This window comes from Macaca nemestrina, chromosome 9, assembly GCF_043159975.1.
Source record: "Macaca nemestrina isolate mMacNem1 chromosome 9, mMacNem.hap1, whole genome shotgun sequence".
NCBI lineage: Eukaryota > Metazoa > Chordata > Mammalia > Primates > Cercopithecidae > Macaca > Macaca nemestrina.
The window spans coordinates 76,499,488-76,517,227 of NC_092133.1; the positions used below are offsets into that span (position 1 = coordinate 76,499,488).

Genomic DNA, 17,740 nt, shown 5'->3' on the forward strand with positions numbered 1-17,740 from the left:
TCTGCCTCAGCCTCCCAAAGTGCTGGAATTATAGGCGTGAGTCACTGCTCCCAGCCAGCCAGTTCACTTTTCATAATTCTGAATTGTTGAGATATTTTACAGTTGAGAATGTGCTACTTTTTTAATTTAAAGAAGGGCAGAAGGGAGGAATGTTACAGGTGAGTACAACACTGAAGCCGAGCCCTGTTTATAATGACTGCCAGCCTTATCATATTGTAGCCAGCATTCTCCTCCCCAGCAGGGGCACCCCCCAATCAGCAGTGACCCCATTTTCATTTATAATACAAGAGTGGTAATGGTGTGACGCTGGAAACCTTTTTGGAAAATCACTTGTAAGTCCACCACCACTCCATGCAGCCATTTTCATGCTCTTAACGTTCCACTTCGGCCTTTAAGCACATGCTTACAAATTGTCCCATAATTGCAAACCATCAGGTTCGTGTTTCACTTAATGCATATCCTTTTTCTGGAGGCAAATTCTTAGTCATTAGTTTACTGATTAAGGGTGTGACTTTTTTTTTTTTTTGGTGGTCAATGTTACCATGTTGCTACCAAACGGTAGTAACACCATTTCTGCTGCTGCTAGCAAGGAATAAATGTTTTGCCACAATAGTAGTGGTAATTTTGTTAAATTAAAAAGTATAAAGTAGGCCGGGTGTGGTGGCTCACGCCTATAATCCCAGCACTTTGGGAGGCTGAGATGGGCGGATCACCCAAGGTCAGGAGTTCGAGATCAGCCTGGCCAACATGGTGAAACCCCCTGTCTCTACTAAAAATACAAAAGTTAGTTGGACACGGTGGCAGTCGCCTATAATCTCAGCTACTCAGTGGGCTGAGGCAGGAGAATCACTTGAACCCGGGAGGCGGAGGTTGCGGTGAGCCGAGATTGCGCCATTGCACTCCAGCCTGGGAAACAAGAGCGAAAGTCCATCTCAAAAAAAAAAAAAAAATGTATAAAATAGGCCAGGCATGGTGACTCACACCTGTAATCTCAGCACTTTGGAAGGCCGAGGTGGGTGGATCGCTTTGAGCTCAGGAGTTCAGGAACAGCCCAGGCAACATGACGAAACCCCTATGAAAAATTAAAAAATTAGCCGGGCCTGGTGGCATGCGCCTGTGATCCCAGCTACTCCAGAGGCTAAGGCTGGAGAACCACTTGAACCAGGGAGGTGGAGGTTGCAGTGAGCTGAGATTGCGCCATTGCACTCCAGCTTGGCCAACAGAGCAGGACTCGTTTCAAAAAAAAAAAAAAAAAGTGTGAAATAGTATGTCTGGATTGTCTTTCAGTTTTATTTCTCGTGACATTGAATATTTTTCCTTTTTTTTTTTTTTTTTTTTTAAAGACTGGGTCTTGCTCCGTCACCCAGACTGGAGTGCAGTGGTGTGATCACTGTTCATCACAGCCTTGACCTCCCGGGCTCAAGCGATCCTCCTACCTCAGCCTCCCAAGTAGCTGGGACTTCAGACACCACACCCAGCTAATTTTTGTACTTTTTGTAGAGATGGTGTTTGGCCATGTTGCACAGGCTTATTTTTCCATTTGTTATGTTATTCTTTCCTTTGTTATGTTATTCTTTCCTTCGTGTATGATGTTCATATCCTTTGTTCATTTGTATACAATGGGAGTCTTTTTGAAGTATGACTCTCTCTGTAGGTTGCAGATATTTACTCTGTCGTAATTTTTTCAGCTGCAGATACCATTTGTGTTTCCGTTTTTATTTTAATGTTACTTTTAATCATGGGGATTTTTTAGACTTGTTATCTGTTCAGGCTTGGTAGTGTTGTGCTTTTAATTGGTTTTTCCTGTTGCCTCAAAAGTTGAAGGAGGGTAAAATGGAATTGAAAACCCTGTTCTCTGGGTGTGGTGTTTGCGTGCATGTGCGTATGCCCTTTAAATCTGTAAATTGTTATTTGCTTATTATTTAACTCCCCTCAAGTTGCTAACCAGTTATCTCACCACTGTTAAACAATTCTCCCTCTGCCCCATTTTGAAAAGTTGGTATTTTGATAAACATGTGCCTCCTTCCTGCCACACTGATGCTTTATTTTCTATCATGTTCTTAGAGTTGAGACAGTTTGAGATCTTAATTTTTTTTTCTGTGCACACAAAATAGCTTTTGGAGATTCTTCCTCTGCTGGAATGGTACTTAACGTTTGTGAAAAGTTTACCCATCTCTACTTTCAGGAAGGTTCTTAGTCGTACGCGTGTGTCTGTGTGTGTGTGTAAGATAAATGGTGTTGGTGTTCATTGTGGATGCGTCTGCTCATAGAGGGCTAATTTCTGCCTTCCTTCAGTATGATGTGGTTTAGCAAATGAGGTGAGATGCTAGGGACCATGGTCATTTCGGGAATCATTTCGGGTCAGATCTGCGTTCTAGTTTCAGCACTACTGCCTTATCAGCCTTCCTGCATTTTTGCGTAAATGCGCTAGTAGCTCCGTTGGTGGCTCACGAATGCTCAGTCCTTTTTTCCTCCCTTGGGATTCTGAAGCCTCCGAGCCACACCTGTTGTGCAGCTCCATCATTACCCCTCCACAGATAGAAGGCCACCATACACTGTGTAGGAGGATGTGGCTTAGGCTGGAGTCCAAATGAGTCTTCCATTTACCTCCCTCAGCTTAAACTGTGTGGAGACAGGATCTGCCAGCCCCATGGAGGGTCAGGACCTGCTTTTCAACCTGCTGACCAACAGAGCAGAGAGGGACAGAGTGAGAGGTGCCTTCCCTCCCTCTCCTGAGGTTAGGTGGGTGGCAGGGGTGGGGGAGGGGGTGAAGGAAAACTGAAATGTTTCCTTGCAACAGTTCTTGCAATAGTTTCCTCTTCTGTGGGCTGAGGATGGGGGAAAAAGTGTCACTGGGACAGCCCCACCTCTAGACCTCATGGGGTTATCCTGGGTTGTACAAAAATGGCCAAAAGTGGTATAATGCTGGTGGTGCATGTGCTCTGGGTTGTAAGTGGCACGTGTATCAGGATACGTTGTCTGAGTGTGGCATACCTCTTCTTGGATGAGAGGGGGTTTCTTCCTAGTTATTCCGCAGTGTGGCCCTGGCTAGTGTAGTTTCGAGTGTTGATGTTACCAGGGAGGGAGTGAGGGCTTGGAGTTTAGGGTGTGGCTGTGAGAGTCTCTGATGGGTGTAAGTGTGGATCCCAGCATCTGAAAGCAGAATTGTTTCCTGATTGGTCATGAGTGTTGGGTGGAAGGTGAAACAGCAGATGGTCAGGGAAGCCAGGCGCCCCATGGAGAATCCTTGCTCCAGAGTGCTGGCCTCCCTGTGAGCTGCATCCCCCTGAAGTGTTCCCTGTAGCCTTTCCATGTTCTGTGCACTTAATGGTTGCGAGCTGCAGGAGACCAGGGACCATCAGGTTGAGATTCCCTGTGTTGCCACAGGACAGTCATTTTGCGAAGGCCCCGGGCAGGGGAGCAGAGGTGAGCCACCAACACTGCGGAAAGCACACAGACACGTTTGCTAATGAGCTGGTTTCTTTGTGGAGCTTTCATCAAGGAGGAAGGGGGAAGTTTGGCTTTTCTTACTGCTTCCGGAGAGTTCTTTACAGGGTTGGGTTAAATGAGGTCAAAGGAGCACTCCCTAGGATCCCAAGGCATTCGATTCCATGCCTGACCAGCCCTCCTCAGTTCCTGAGGCCCAGCTCCCTGGGGGGCACAGCCTTCTACTTTCCAGGCTCCTCTGGGAACCATGAGAAAGAGGGGGGGCAGGATTGTCTTGTCCATAAAAAGGAACAGAGTTTCTACTGCTTAGAACATTTTTCTGCCTCATAGGGCGTTTCCAGCTGAATTGACAGTTCTCTGTGATAAATGTACTTGAGTTTTAGGTTAAAAGTTTTTTTTCATTCTATATGCATTAATCCAGTCATGGATTTATAGTTGGGTAGCCCAACCCTCCCCTGAAGGGGAAAAACAGAACAATTAAAAAAGCCAAACCATTGACTGGGTGTGGTGGCTCATGTAGGTAATCTCAGCAATTTGGGAGGCCCTGGAGGGAGGATTGCTTGAGGCTAGGAGTTTGAGACTAGCCTGGGCAACATAGCATAGTGAGACTGCTATCTCTACCTACACAAAAAATTAGCAAACCAACCCAGTGCTGTGGGGCCCTGTAATCTGAAACAAGCTGGTGAATGTTAGCTATAGCTACCATTAAGTTAGTTGCCTACAAGGAGCCCCTCTCTGTGAATCCGTGTGCTGCATCATAGCTCACGGGCCCATCTACCTTTGTAAGATCCCCCAAGGGGACTGCTGCAGCCCTCGGTGCCTAAGCTGATACCTGATCTGCTGGGCATGGGTCTGCTGGCATATCAGTATCATGGTGGGGGCGGGGGTGGGGGACTTGTCAGAAATGCAGATTCAGGGCTCCAACGCAGACCTCCTTACCAGAACCTTGTGTTGGGGGCTGGGATCTGTATTTAGAACAAGTGATTGCGATGCTGCCAGCCAAGCCCCTCATGCCAGTGACATTAGGGGTAGGTCACTAAGAGCCCCACTTTAGTTGAGGATGCTGAGGTCCCGAGAGAGCAGGGACTTGGATGGGCTGAGGTCATGGTGCTGGAGGAAGGCGCCTGTGTCTCTACCTGAGAGCTCCTTTTCTCCCTGCAGCCACTCTGTGTGACCCAGACAGTATTTAGGCCTCGTGTGTGGCCTTGTGTCCTGTGGAGTCCTTGGGCAGCAGGTGGTTGTGTTCACACACTCATTCTTGGAGGCAAGTTTTATGGATGTACTCTTCTGCTGGTGGGGTGGTGGTAGGGCAGGAGGTGGGGATGGGGCAGCTGGGTAGTGGTCTGCCTGTCGTTCTCCCCTGCCGGTTCCTGAGGTCAGACAGAAGGAGGGGCCAGTGGATGAATGGTGGTGTCTAGGCTGTGCCTGTCAATTCCACACCGTGGGAGAGGTGGAGCCGTCACAGGTTCCGTTTCCAGAGGAGTGTGGTTTCATGTCCCTTCTTGGCACTTCTTTCTGAGAACATTGCAGAGCAGCAGCCAGCCGGCTGTGGCAGCCTCACAGGAAGGGGTTTTGCAAGTAGCCACCACGTGGAAGCTGGTTTCTCACTGGCGGATGTGGGTCGGTCGCCTCCTCACCTCTAGGGTGGCCTTGTCTGCTTTCGCCTTGTGCTGTGTTACTCTCCTCACCTGGGAAGCTGGGGGTGAGCAGGGGGCTGGCATGGGACCACTGCCCTGCGGGCCTCTGATCCTGTTCCTACCTGTCCACTTGAGGCACTCTGTCCTTCCTTGCTGTTCAGTCATTGCACTGGGGGGCAGGAGACCGTGGAGGACTTAGGGGTCCACCTGGATTGCCACTGGGGTTCAAAAAGGAAAGCAGTAAAGGTAGCCCAGGCCCTCAGAAAAGTCCCTCAGAAATAACACCCTTCTGTGGTAGGATCTCTGAGGTTGCTTTGGGGGTTAGACACAGATAAAAATCAGTGGCCCCACCCTTCACTCTGTAGTTCACAGGGTCTTCCCACGTAGGCTGTGTAGTCCAAGTTTCATGACAGCCCTGGAGGACAAAGCTATGGCTATGGTCTGGGTTGAGGTGGGGGGGCGGGGTGCGGGTGACAGGGGAGGGAGGGAGCAGGGGGATGGCTGCTGGCTCCAGTGGCCTTCCTCACCTCTGAGGGCTGAGCTTCAGAGGTTCTCAGAAAATGCTGCATGAATGAATATGGAGCCCTCATCTTGGCTTTTCTCCACTGGGCACAGTTGGATCATGTCCAGACCTGCCTGCATGTTCATCTCCCAAACGTGGCTCTTTGTGATCGAGCCCCTGTTTCTTCTGTTGGCTCTGGTGCGTGGAAAGAACGTGGACTGTGAAGTCCCCTGTCCTTGGTTCCAATCCTGGGCTATCACTGCTCTCTTGTCCTTGGGCAAGTCATGTGATCTTTCTGAATGGTTTCCTAAACAATGAAGTGAAAAAAAACCAATTCCCAGTCGAGAGGTGATGAGATCAATATTTGGGAAGGCTCCAAGCAGAATTCTTGGTACTTAAAAGACACTTAAAAAGCATCTTTCTTCCTTCTTTCAAAAATGTCTCTTATCCTTTCGTTTGTTTTTTGGAGAGCTGATTCAACCTGAGTTTTGCGTTACGTATACCTAGCCTTGGTAGTAGGCCTCTGCTTGAACCGGTAAAGGGTCATGAGGGAAATGATCGGGAGCTTTCTGGAATCTACCTATGAGCAGGTTTTGGGGAGAGGTTTTAACGCTGAGCCTGTCATCTCACTAGTCACACATCTCTCCGCAGATTCTGCTTCTCAGAAGATGCACTATTATAGATACTCTAATGCCAAGGTCAGCTGCTGGTACAAGTACCTCCTTTTCAGCTACAACATCATCTTCTGGGTAAGTGGATGAGAGTGGCCACATTCCCTTGTTTAGTCCTTTATTCACTAAATTATGGTTTTCCACACACTCTTAATTTGCCAGACACTATGTAAAGCTCTGGGATAAGGTGGTGGGCAGGGTCAGTGACCCCTACCCTCACAGAACCAGTTGCAACTGTGGGGATGGGGGAAGGCCGAAGGCTGAGGTGATTGAAAGCCAGAGTAAGGCCAACCCAGCCTTGGGGGTTCAGGAAGTCTTGGGACTCTGACCCAGATTCCTGTCTGTCTCCCTCACCTGCCCCCTGTTCCGATCCTGGGAGTGCCCCAATGAGACAGCAGCAGCAACGTACTTTGTGTGAATCTGACTATGGGCCAGACCCTGTTTTAGGTTCTGGGAGGTGATAGCAGACAAGGGCAATAAAGTGCTATTCTTATAGTGCTTATGTGTAACCAAGAGGCATGTTAGCCTCCTGAACAACAGGACAGTGAGGGAGATGCTCCTTAGCTAGGGTGGCCAGGGAAAGGCATTCTGTGGAGGTGACTTGTGGGCTGAAAACTGAGTACTAATGAAGAGGCGGCCAAGCAGGGATCTGGGGAAGAATGCTCCAGACAGACAGAATGGCAGCTGCAAAGGGCCTGAGGCAGGAATGAGCTGTGTGTGTGCAAAGGACAAACAGAAGGCCATGTGGCTGGAGCTGAGTAAGTGGGAGAAGGGACACAGATAGGGACAGAGGCATGCAGGAGCCGGGTCACAAAGGATCACACGGGTCTCAATAAATAGTTGGAATTATTTTTTACTGCTTTAAATAATTATTGGAAGGCTTGTAAGTTGGGTGGTGTGATCTGATTTTGGAGTGACTGGAGAGTCACTCTGCAGAGTGCCCAGGTTCTGAGATGGGATTTGGGATAGAAGGGGTACATTTAAATTATCTCATAGCCAGCCTCAGGGAGATACCATTTCCTTTGTTGTTGACTGTCCTGGAGATGGAAGTCTTGGCCAGCCACCATCAGAGGAAGGGCTGGACCAGATGAGAGTGTGGAAAATGGGTGTGTTGACTGAGAAGAGGAGAGGTCTGAATATTGAGCCCTAGGATGCTAGAGGTTGGGTCGAGGAAGAAAACCCACTCCCAAGTTGGCTGAGAGCGAGTGGTCCGAGATAAAGGGAAGACCAGGAGATTGTGTGTTGTAGAAGCCTTTAAAGTAGAAAGGCACAGTCAACCATGGTGCAGGGAGGCGAAGAAGGATGAGGACAGGACATTGGTAATGGCTTAGACAAAGTGGAGGTTGTTGATGAACTTGAAGAGACCACTCTGTGCTCTGGGTAGCGGATCAGGGTGGGTGGATAGAAACCCAGCTGGAGTTGGCTGAGGAGCCAGTGGGAAGTAAAGAAGTGAAGGGGATGACTCTTGACAGTTCTTCCAAGGATGCTTGCCTTAAAGAGGAGAAGAAAAGTTGGACACTGGCTGGAGATGGTCAGGGGGTTAAGGGAGATATAGCATGTGTTTATTGCCAGTGAGATTGGTCCAGGGAGAGGCAGACATTGATTCTGTGCAGGAGGGCCTGGGGACATGATCATGCACAGAGGCTTTTAAAACCATTAAACATAGTTTATGAATATCTGTGTGGGTGTAGGTGGAGAAAGGAGGACAGAATGAGTGGCCATGATGTCATATTTTGCTTCTACTGCAGATTTGGCATCACCTATTGGGACTGGAACTCTTGAAAACAAGGCAGACTTACTAAGTCTTCTCAGCCTTGCAAGCTTGATTTTACAGCCTCATCTCCTGGTGATTTATCTTAGTGTGTTTGGGGATTTTCTGTCCTACAGAAAAATAAGGTGGGATTCAATGGCTTGGTCTTTTAGCCCACATCTTTTCCTATGCTCCGATAACTTTGCACCAGCAACTGCATCATTGTTCCTGAAATAGGGCATTGCTGGATATTTGATGTGGTGCCTCTGGGTCCCTCTTAATGTGGGATTCCGTGCTCCATCCTCATGATGTTTGGCTTCTCAGAGCAGCATTGTTCCCTGTCTGGAGAGCCCCTTGGCCTTACCTGGTGTTCCCCCTCCACCATCCTGCACCCCCAGCCAAGTATATGGTGGAGGGTCACTGGGCTAGGCAGGCAGTCTGACACTTGGACACTTGGACACCCAGTTGCTCCCTTCTGTGGGTGTGCTGCTTGGCTTTGTGCCTCAACCTCCGACTCTCATCTTAATTTCTGCAGCTAGAGCAACACTCTTCCATTACCGCTGTGGCTGAGGGCCCTGGTATCTTCATTTCTTCAGAGGGTTTCAGGAGAGAGTTTTTGACACCAGGGAGCTCTACTAACTTGCTCGGTAACACATTTGCCGCACTATATTCCAGTAGTGGAGCGCATGAATCCAGCATGGTAGTAAGTCTGCTTGGTGGTTGAAGGGTGCTGCAGTGTTTTCCGCCTTTTGCAGATTTGGCAATGTGTGTGTTGAAAGTTAATCATTTTTCAGTTAGTGTGCGTTGGGGCAGAACAGGAAGGAACAAACAGGAACAGCCAGGAAGACCAAGCATGAGAGAGCTTGGTTGGGAAATAAGAGTGGGAGGCCAAGTGCCTTGCTTAGGGGGAAGCTGCTGGACCCTCCCACTGGGTTCCTGGTAGTGATGTGCAGTCTTCATTTGCACTGGAGCTGGCAATGTGGGGTGAGGCCTGACACTGGGGCGCACAGCCCTCTGGGAAGCTCATGGTGTAGCAGGAGTGTGCCGGGCTGGCTCTGGGCACCCAGGGTCTCCCTGAGCTGAGTGACCTGGCTAAGCTTCAGTGTTTTCCTTGTGACGTAGCACTCTTAGCTGCCTAGTGTCTGCCTCAGGTTGCTGAAAATGTATAAAGTGGAATGCCCAAGCCCTTACCTCTTCAGATAAGTTTTCTTTTTTTAAAATGGAGAAAATATAAAAGTAGGATAATAAAATGAGCTCCATGTTCCCACCATCTAGCTTATTTGATTTGTATCTCCCCGCCCAACCCTTTGGATTATTTTGAAGCAAGGCCCAGGTAGATGATTTTGCACAGTGTTTTTATTTGTATTTTGTTCAATGAATTAACAGTGAGCAGTGGTGCAGAAGGATTGCACATGCTGATGGTGGACACTGGGCTCAGCAGGCAAGTTTCAACGTGCAGAAGGCAGCTTGTTGTTTCTGTGACCAATTCTAGGTGTTGGAACAAATATGATGTTTTATTTAGTAGTTTGCCCTCACTTAGAATTATTTTCATAGGCTGGGCGTGACGGCTCACGCCTGTAATCCCAGCACTTTGGGAGGCTGAGGCAGGCAGACCATGAGGTCAGGAGATCGAGACCATCCTGGCTACGGGGAAGTCCTGTTTCTACTAAAAATACAAAAAATTAGCCGGGCGTGGTGGCGGGCGCCTGTAGTCCCAGCTACTCAGGAGGCTGAGGCAGGAGAATCGCATGAACCCGGGAGGCAGAGCTTACAATGAGCCAAGATCACGCCACTGTACTCCAGCCTGGGCGACAGAGTAAGACTCTGTCTCACAATAGCATTCTTTATAGATAAATACCCTTTGGTCGCTAATAGATTTTTTTTTAAGCTCTCTGACTTCGGGGTCAAGGTTTCCCAGGGATTGTTAAAACCTGCTTGGGATAAGAAATGTGGATGCCACTGATGTTTGCGTGTCTGTTCTGAACCTCTTGGTTTACAGAATGAGAATGGAATGGGCTTCATGAGGTTCTTATCACAAGGATATTAGGGAAAATATGCTTCCATGCAACATAGCTTTTTGAGAGCGCTAGTGTTTTTTACTTGTTAAAAAAATCATTCTTTAGTTGTACTAGACCTGTTTTTAGTGCAAAATCTCACTTTGACTTAGGAAATGCAAATCAAAACCACAGTGAGATACCACTTCACACCCATTGGGATGGCTATTATTTTAAAAAATGGAAAATGACAGATGTTGATGAGGATGTGGAGAAATTGAAACCTTTGTGCATTATTAGTGAAAATGTAAAATGGTGCAATTGCTATGGTAAACAGTATGGTAGTTCCACAAAAGTTAAAAATAGAGTTACCGTATGATCCAACAATTCCACTTCTGGGTATAAAAAATAGAGCTGAAAGCAAGATCTCGAAGAGATATTTGTACACCCATGTGCACATTCATAGCAGCATTATTTACAGTTGCCAGAAGGTAGAAACAACCAAAGTGTCCATCGATGATTGAGTGAATAAACAAAATGTGATATTATACAGATGTGAAAGAGCTTAAAAAGGAAGGCCGTTCTGTCACATGCTACAGCATGGGTAAACCTTGAGGACATTGTGCTGAGTGAGATAAGCTAGACGCAAAAAGACAAATACTGTATGATTCCACTTATATGAGGTGCCCACAGTAGTCAGAATCATAGAGACAGGAAGTAGAATGTTGGTTGCTAGGAGCCTGGGAAGGGAAGATTGGGGAGTTGTTGGTTAATGGGTACAGAAGAACTCACTTTGACGTGCAGAGGAAGGGAAGCTGGGAGAGGCGTACACTGGAGGAGTGGCGTCTGGCCCTTTGTCTTTGCTCATTTGTACCCCCCACTGGTTCCACAAAGCGTTTGGGGTTGTCTAAGTTTGCCGAGCGAATCCTCTAGAGGGATGATTCAGATGATGTCTGCAACTCCAGGGCTGGTTTCCAGCACAAGCATTGGCTTTAATCTGCATGCTGAGGTTGGATGAAGTCCTTGCCTGGATCTGCTTCAGAGACGGATTAAAAGTGAAGAACTGAAACCCCTTCTAAGTAGACTGTAGGCCTTTGTTACACAGGAGAGTCCTTTGCTTGTCTGTAGTTTAAAAAAATTTTTTTAAATGACATTCTGCCATTGGTTTTCTCAGTGACTTGGGTCTATTTGAGCTTACCCTTGTAAAATGTGTGAATTCGCCTCTGTGCAGCCTGTTTCTGAGTGAGATGAGATCCATGGACATCTGTGCTCTGTGACCAGCATGGCTTGAGGCCTCTTCCTTCAGAGTCACAGATGTCTCCTGTGAGTAGGGTGAACATGTAATCTATGGCTCAACTTTTGAGAGTAAGAGAGAGTTTGTTGAGAATGTTCCTGGAACAACAGGTGTACGCCAGGCCTGTCCTGTGCAAATCTGGGCATGTGGCCACCCTGCACAAGAAAGAGAAGACAAGCCCAAGGAGGAAAGATCAGCTCTCTTTCCTTACCCTTGTCTAGGGCATCTTTGCAGGCAGGGTCTTATTCTCTTCATCAGACCTTTATTATGCTCCTCTTTATAGAGGACTTGCCACCTCACAGGATAGTCTGCTGTTCTGGGCTCTTCTGACTGATGGAGAATTGCCCTTATTTGAGCTGAACTCTGTGCCTTTGATATCAGACCCCAAGGCCTGATCCCTAGATCTTCCGGCAATGATTTCTTCATTTCCATCTCAGTGATGCAGTCAAAAGGGAAAAGTCTAGTGTTTTAATAATGTATATAGTGTATTTTTGTTTTCACTGCTGGGAAGATGTCCTTTTTTCTCTTCAAGTAGTATTTAATCAACTTTTGTAATTGCATGGGAATTCATAAAGGCTAAACAAGGCATCCCAGGTTTACTGCATTTCTTCTTCCATGCCCCAGTGTCCTGTCTGCAGGCACACAGTTTCATATCCTGTGAGTAGTATCCTTGCAATCTTGAGATATGCATTTTCACAGCAGCATCTACTAATATAGAACATTCCAGGTTGCAACATTACCTTTCCAACCGTATTTTTAGAAATTCCCATATTGGACATTTAGGTTGTTTCCAATTTTTTTACTATCCCAGATAAGGATGCAGTGATTAGTTTATGTAATACACATTCTTCCCTTTAGGGAAGGGAGGGAAATTATTCGCTGAGATAGATTCCCAGGAGTGAGATTAAGTGGGTCACAAGGTGTGTACATTGTTTTAACCTGCCTGACATACAGTCAGAATCACATCCCCAGAACGACTGCCCCAATTCGTAGGAAATTGACCATCTTTTGGCACAGGGTGTGTGTGTGTGTGTGTGTGTGTTTCTGCATTTAGGCTTGCCAAGGCAGAGGACAGGGATTGCTTAATCAGAAACTCCACTAGAACTTAAGGAATGGCCAGTGGTGCTGATGCCTGCATGGCCTCAGCCCCCAATTTTCCCAATTTAGGCAAGTGTGAGGCTGGGACCACCAGTTGGGATTACTGAGGAAGGGATGTTCAAGGTGCTCTGAGATTATTGCCTGGCACACAGGACTGTTAAATGCTTACACGTACTTTCAAGTCTTAAGTACCTTGGTGTACTTGTATAACTCTGCCTCCTTGGCTGGTAAATAATCAGCATGGCATAGTCTACAGGAGTGATTTTTCTTGTTTGTACTTTTTTTCTTTAATGGAAATCCTTTTTATAATCACTTCTATTGATGTCTGATTTAGATAGAATAACATTTATTCATTTTAACTGTACAGTTCAATCTCAACTGTACATGTCACATAATCACCATCATCACAATGAAGATATAAAACATTCCCATCACCCCAGAAACTTTCCTTGTGCCCCTACAGTTATGCCCACCCCACCCCACCCCTTCCCTGGGTGAAGGTTGTTCTGCCTCCTGTTGCTATAAATTAAACTCTTTGGTATCTGACTTTTTTTAGTTAGATGATAGTGTCTCTATTGTTTTTCTCTTTTTAATTACTTTTAAAAAATCTTTTGAAATTATTTTTTATTTTTTAATTGTACAACATACATAACAGAAAATTTGTCATTTAAACCATTTTAAGTGTATAGTTCATTAGCATTAAGTACATTCACATTCACCTTGATTGCTGTTCTTATTTTGATTATTTCTTCCTTTCTACTGTGGGATTATTTTGCTTTTCCTTAGCTACTTAAACTGGAAGAGTAGATCACTAATTTTTAGATCTTTTTTTCCTAATATAAATACTTGAAGCTGTACATTTTCTGCATCCCACACATTTTGATATGTTTTCACTTGATTTGGTAAAAATACTTTGTGTCTCCTCCCACCTCCAGGCTGACTTCAGAGTTTCAACTTTTATTCCGGATTGTAGCAATTTTATACGTGCTGGTATAGTTGTCTTTGTGTTTATTCTGTTTGGGGTTCATTGGCCTTTGAGATTTGTTTATAGTTTTCATCAGATTTGGAATATTTTAGCCATTATGTTTTCAAATGTACACCCTTTTCCTCTCCTTCCCTGTCCCATTTCCCTAGGACATTGTTTATCTAGGTCACAGAGGCTCGGTTTAGTTTTTTAATTTTGTTGAGCATTTTACCCCTCTCCTTTAGTTTCCGTGGCTTTGTCTTCAGCTTTACTGATCTTTTCTTCTGTAGCATCTCACTGGCTGTTAAACCCATCTGGTGAAGTCTTCATTTCTAGTATTGTAGTTTCTATTTTTAGTAGTTACATTTAGGTCTTTTTTATGCCTCCAATTTCTTTCCTTATCATATTTATATTTTCCTTTAAATCCCTGAACATATTTGCAATACTTGTTTTGAAGTTGTTGCAATTTCATCTTCTCTGTCATACTTGTGTCTATTTACTGAATTTTTTCTCTTGTAGCTCACGTGTTTCCTTTTCTTGCCTATCTAGTAACTTTTGATTGGATGTTAGTTATAGTTTTTCCACTAAGTATTCTTCCCTAACAGTATGAAGTTTTTTGTGTCTGACATCTTTCATTTAATATCATATGTGAGATTCATTCATGCAGTTGTACATAGTTGTAGATCATTTATTCTTGTTGTGTAATATTCTATTGTGGGGATATATCGTTTGTGTTATTTACAGTTTTAGGCTATTAAGACCTGTTACAGTGGTATAAAAACATACCAGTGTTGGAGACCTGAGTATAGGGTATCCTAGGCTTTGTGTGGCTGAGCAGGAGGAAATCCCGTCTTTCCTCTCCAGGTCCAGATGGTTTTAGTGTGATAGTTTAGAGCTGAGCTTTGCAGACTATGGCTTGCAGGCCAAACCTGGCCTTCCGCCTGTTTTTACACATACAATTTTATTGGAACACAGCCACACCCATTCATTTACGTATTATCTATGGCTGCTTTCCCATTATAACAGCAGAGTTGAGTAATTGCTACGAGGATCATCCAGCACACAAAGCTGAAAATATTTACTATTTGGCCCTTTACAAAAATGCTGACCACTGCTTGGTTTTCTACCCACTGTTAATCACTGTAAACTGTGCCAAAGTTAGGGTGGGGGTTTCTTCTCTCCTGGGGGTACTGCCTGTTACCTCCCTTGAATGACTGTGTTCCCTCCGCCTTCCTTCCTTTCAAGGGCCTTGACACAGGTTCCTGGGCGGGGCTCAGTGGGGGTCAACTCCCCGTTATCTGGCAACACAGACAGCTGTGGAAGCTGCCCCTGGAGCCCTCTGCGCAGTCCTTCCCCACAATGGGGCCCTCGCATGGGTTCTCTGGCTCTGCTGGGAGAGCACATGTTGTTGCCTTTTCTCAGAACCACCCTTCTGGCAGGAGGAAAAGCTGGGGTGTGATAGCTGTGTGACCCCGTGCAAGGTACCTCCTGCTCTGGGCTCTGTTTCCCTGTGTCATAAGGAAGCCGAGTCCTAGCATTCCTTCTGGCTCCCAGACCTTCTGAACTCCCACTGACAAGTGGCTTGGTTCAGACTTTCAACACAGGATGGTTAACTGCAACTCCTCCCTTGGCCCACTGGGCTCTCAGGGCCAGGTTGGGTCTGGGATCTGCACCCTCCTGGTCGTTTTTTGCCTCAAGTTCTATTGAATCATCAGCATTTCAAGTGGCCACAAGTATCGCTGTTGTTTCCTGAATGCCTCAGGCCTGGATTCGGGATTTCCTATTCTGGAGAGTGCCAGGACCCTGGGGTTTCCATCTGGTGTAATTTGTAATGGCAAAGCTTAGCCAGTGGGAGGTGCATGTGCATGGGTCCTTGGAGGTCATCGGTCTCCTGCTGCTTATTTTGCTGATTGGCAGACTGAGACCCAGGAGAGGGATGGCTTCCTCGAGGCCCTGACTCTGTAAGTTAGGAACAAAGCTGAGACTCAGTCCTGGCTTCCTCTGCTCCCTGGCGTTTTCTTTCCATCATCCTTTCCTACCTCACTCGAAAAGCCTGCAGAAGGCCCTGTTTCCCTAAGCTCTGCTTCACTGTTGTCTCCAGAAGCCCAGTTAAACAGGTGCCTCTGGAAAGGAGGACTTTGTCTTAGGACGGAGGCTGGTGCTGGAAGTAATTGGGGGTGGGGTACAGAACACCAGCATCACGAGAAGGAGACGCAGTGTCTTCAGGACAGCAGATGCTTGTGGCATATCCTCGAACGTCCCCCACGTCTCTGCTCTGCCTGCCCTGCAGGAGGGCATGGCCACCTTGAGACTGGCTCTGTGCCTGGAGTAAGTATGTCACGTAGGATCTTCTTTTAATCTTTCCAACCTTCCTGTGACCTAGGAAAGATCATTCCTGTTTTGTAGAGAACATAGGCTCAGAAAAGGTATCGGACTCGCATGAGGCCCTGTCACTAGGCAGCTGCAAAGCAGAGACTGGACCCAGGGCCGGCTTTGTTCAGGGGAAGAGGCTCTGTGAATGTCAGCCTGAGTCAGCGCATGGATTGTGCAAGACCCGGAGGCCAGCAGGGCAGAGCCTGAGAGCATCGCCTGCTGCTGGTAGTTCGCCTTGATCTTGCTGAAGAAAGGCCTCTGGGGCCTGCAGGAGTTGCCAAGTACTTTTATACATGCTTAAATCTTGCAAGGAGCCAAGGCCATTAAATCATGGGTGAGAGGCTGCCTTTGACCTGCTTGGAGCTGCATCTTTCTCCTCCAGTTCAGCAGGGCCTGGCCGGGTGTCACTTCCTTTGTGACTTGATTGCGCTTGGGTAAAGTACCACGTGCTTGCTTATGTGGTAAGTGGATTTCTTGTGTCTGGACTCTGGCTGGACCAGCCCAGAGTGCCCCAAGAGGACCTCCTGCCTTTCGCAGGGGCATTTTCCTAAGGTGAAAGGTCAATATTTAATCTTTGCAGTGACCCACAAAGAGGCCCTGCTGCCTTATCCACCTGCCCTGGTTGGGACACAAGTGGTCTCACCACCTGACAGTGTGGATCATTTGGCTTTAGAGCTGCACAACCCCAAAGCCCCCCTGTGGAATTCCTACATCCCCGGGCCCTTGTGTGAGTGCCCCTGCGTGGAAGGCAGCTGCTCTGTGGGTGGTAAGATAATGTGTTGCCAGGGTCAGAGGCATCCAGGTTTGGTTCTTAAGTCTGCCACCAGCTAGCCATGTGACCTTGGGCAAAGGACCAAATTGCTCTACATTTGAGCTTTCCCGTCTGAAAAATGCGGGTAATTGAGCCAGTGTTATGGGATGTGGAGGGATAGCCTTAGGTCCATTAAGTGTTTAATGCAGTGCACAGCTCCCAGGAAAGGGCAGCTATTCGCAGTGACCATAGCAGTCTAGGAGCTCGCTGGTGCAGCAGACAGAAGGCTGGCCTCCCCTCAAGCTGGGCCAGAGCTGGGCCCCGTTCTTCAGTAGGTAATTCAATTAGGCCATAGGAGGGAGACAAAGAAGGTCACTTGAGGCTGGAGGGTACTCAGCTGAACCCTCACTCCCAGAAGATTGGCAGCCAGGGCTCACAGCAGTCAGGGCTCACCCAGCCTGGCCCCACAGACCATCTGCTGCAGAGTTCCAGGGAAGGGTACCGTGGGGTGAAGCGGGCCAGTAACCCGGTTCATTCATGGGACTGTTATGTGAGCTCTCAGGCAGGTCACTTCCCCTGTCTCGTCCTCCCTCAATCTCCTGGTCTCTGAAACCAGATTTGTTGGTACTCAGAGTTCTTGCCCTGGGTCACTGTTTGTTGAACCCATGATCTGACACGTGATCCCCAAGTTCCTGTCTTTCCGGTGTGAGTTAACTTTAGTTCTTCCTTTAAGACAGAATGAAAAACAACACGAGGCCTTATTCTTTTTTTTTTTTTTTTTGAGACGGAGTTTTGCTCTTGTTGCCCAGGCTGGAGTGCAATGGCGCCATCTTGGCTCGCCGCAACCTCCACCTCCTGGGTTCAAGTGATTCTCTTGCCTCAGCCTCCTGAGTAGCTGGGATTACAGGCATGCATCACCATGCTCAACTAATTTTGTATTTTTAGTAGAGATAGGGTTTCTCCATGTTGGTGAGGCCGGTCACAAACTCCTGACCTCAGGTGATCCGCCCACCTCAGCCTCCCAAAGTGCTGGGATTACGGGTGTGAGCCACCACGCCTGGCCAAGCCCTTATTCTTAGAGCTGAGAGAAAGAGAACTGCACGCACTGGTAGGGAGCTGGCTTCCCCAGCAAACAGAGTCAACCAGGGCTTTCCCTGGGGGCCTTGAGAAGATCAGCAAGCGAAGGAGGGTATGGTCTGTGGGCCATATGCAGAGCGGTAAGTGGCCCTGCGTTTGGGGAAGGGGTGATTGGAACAGAG

General features: G+C 47.2%; 1 protein-coding gene across 2 annotated transcripts in view; it reads left to right on the forward strand.

Annotated features, from left to right (window-relative positions):
• The window catches only part of LOC105465936 (tetraspanin 14), a 63,847-nt gene that overhangs the window by 27,894 nt on the left and 18,213 nt on the right, over window positions 1–17,740 (forward strand). For both annotated transcript variants that reach the window (XM_011714580.3, XM_024787963.2), the window contains one exon: window positions 6,238–6,335. In XM_011714580.3, the coding sequence (XP_011712882.1) occupies window positions 6,255–6,335 (81 nt within the window). In that variant the 5' untranslated portion in view covers window positions 6,238–6,254. Of the gene's footprint in view, window positions 1–6,237; window positions 6,336–17,740 lie in introns of those variants that run through there.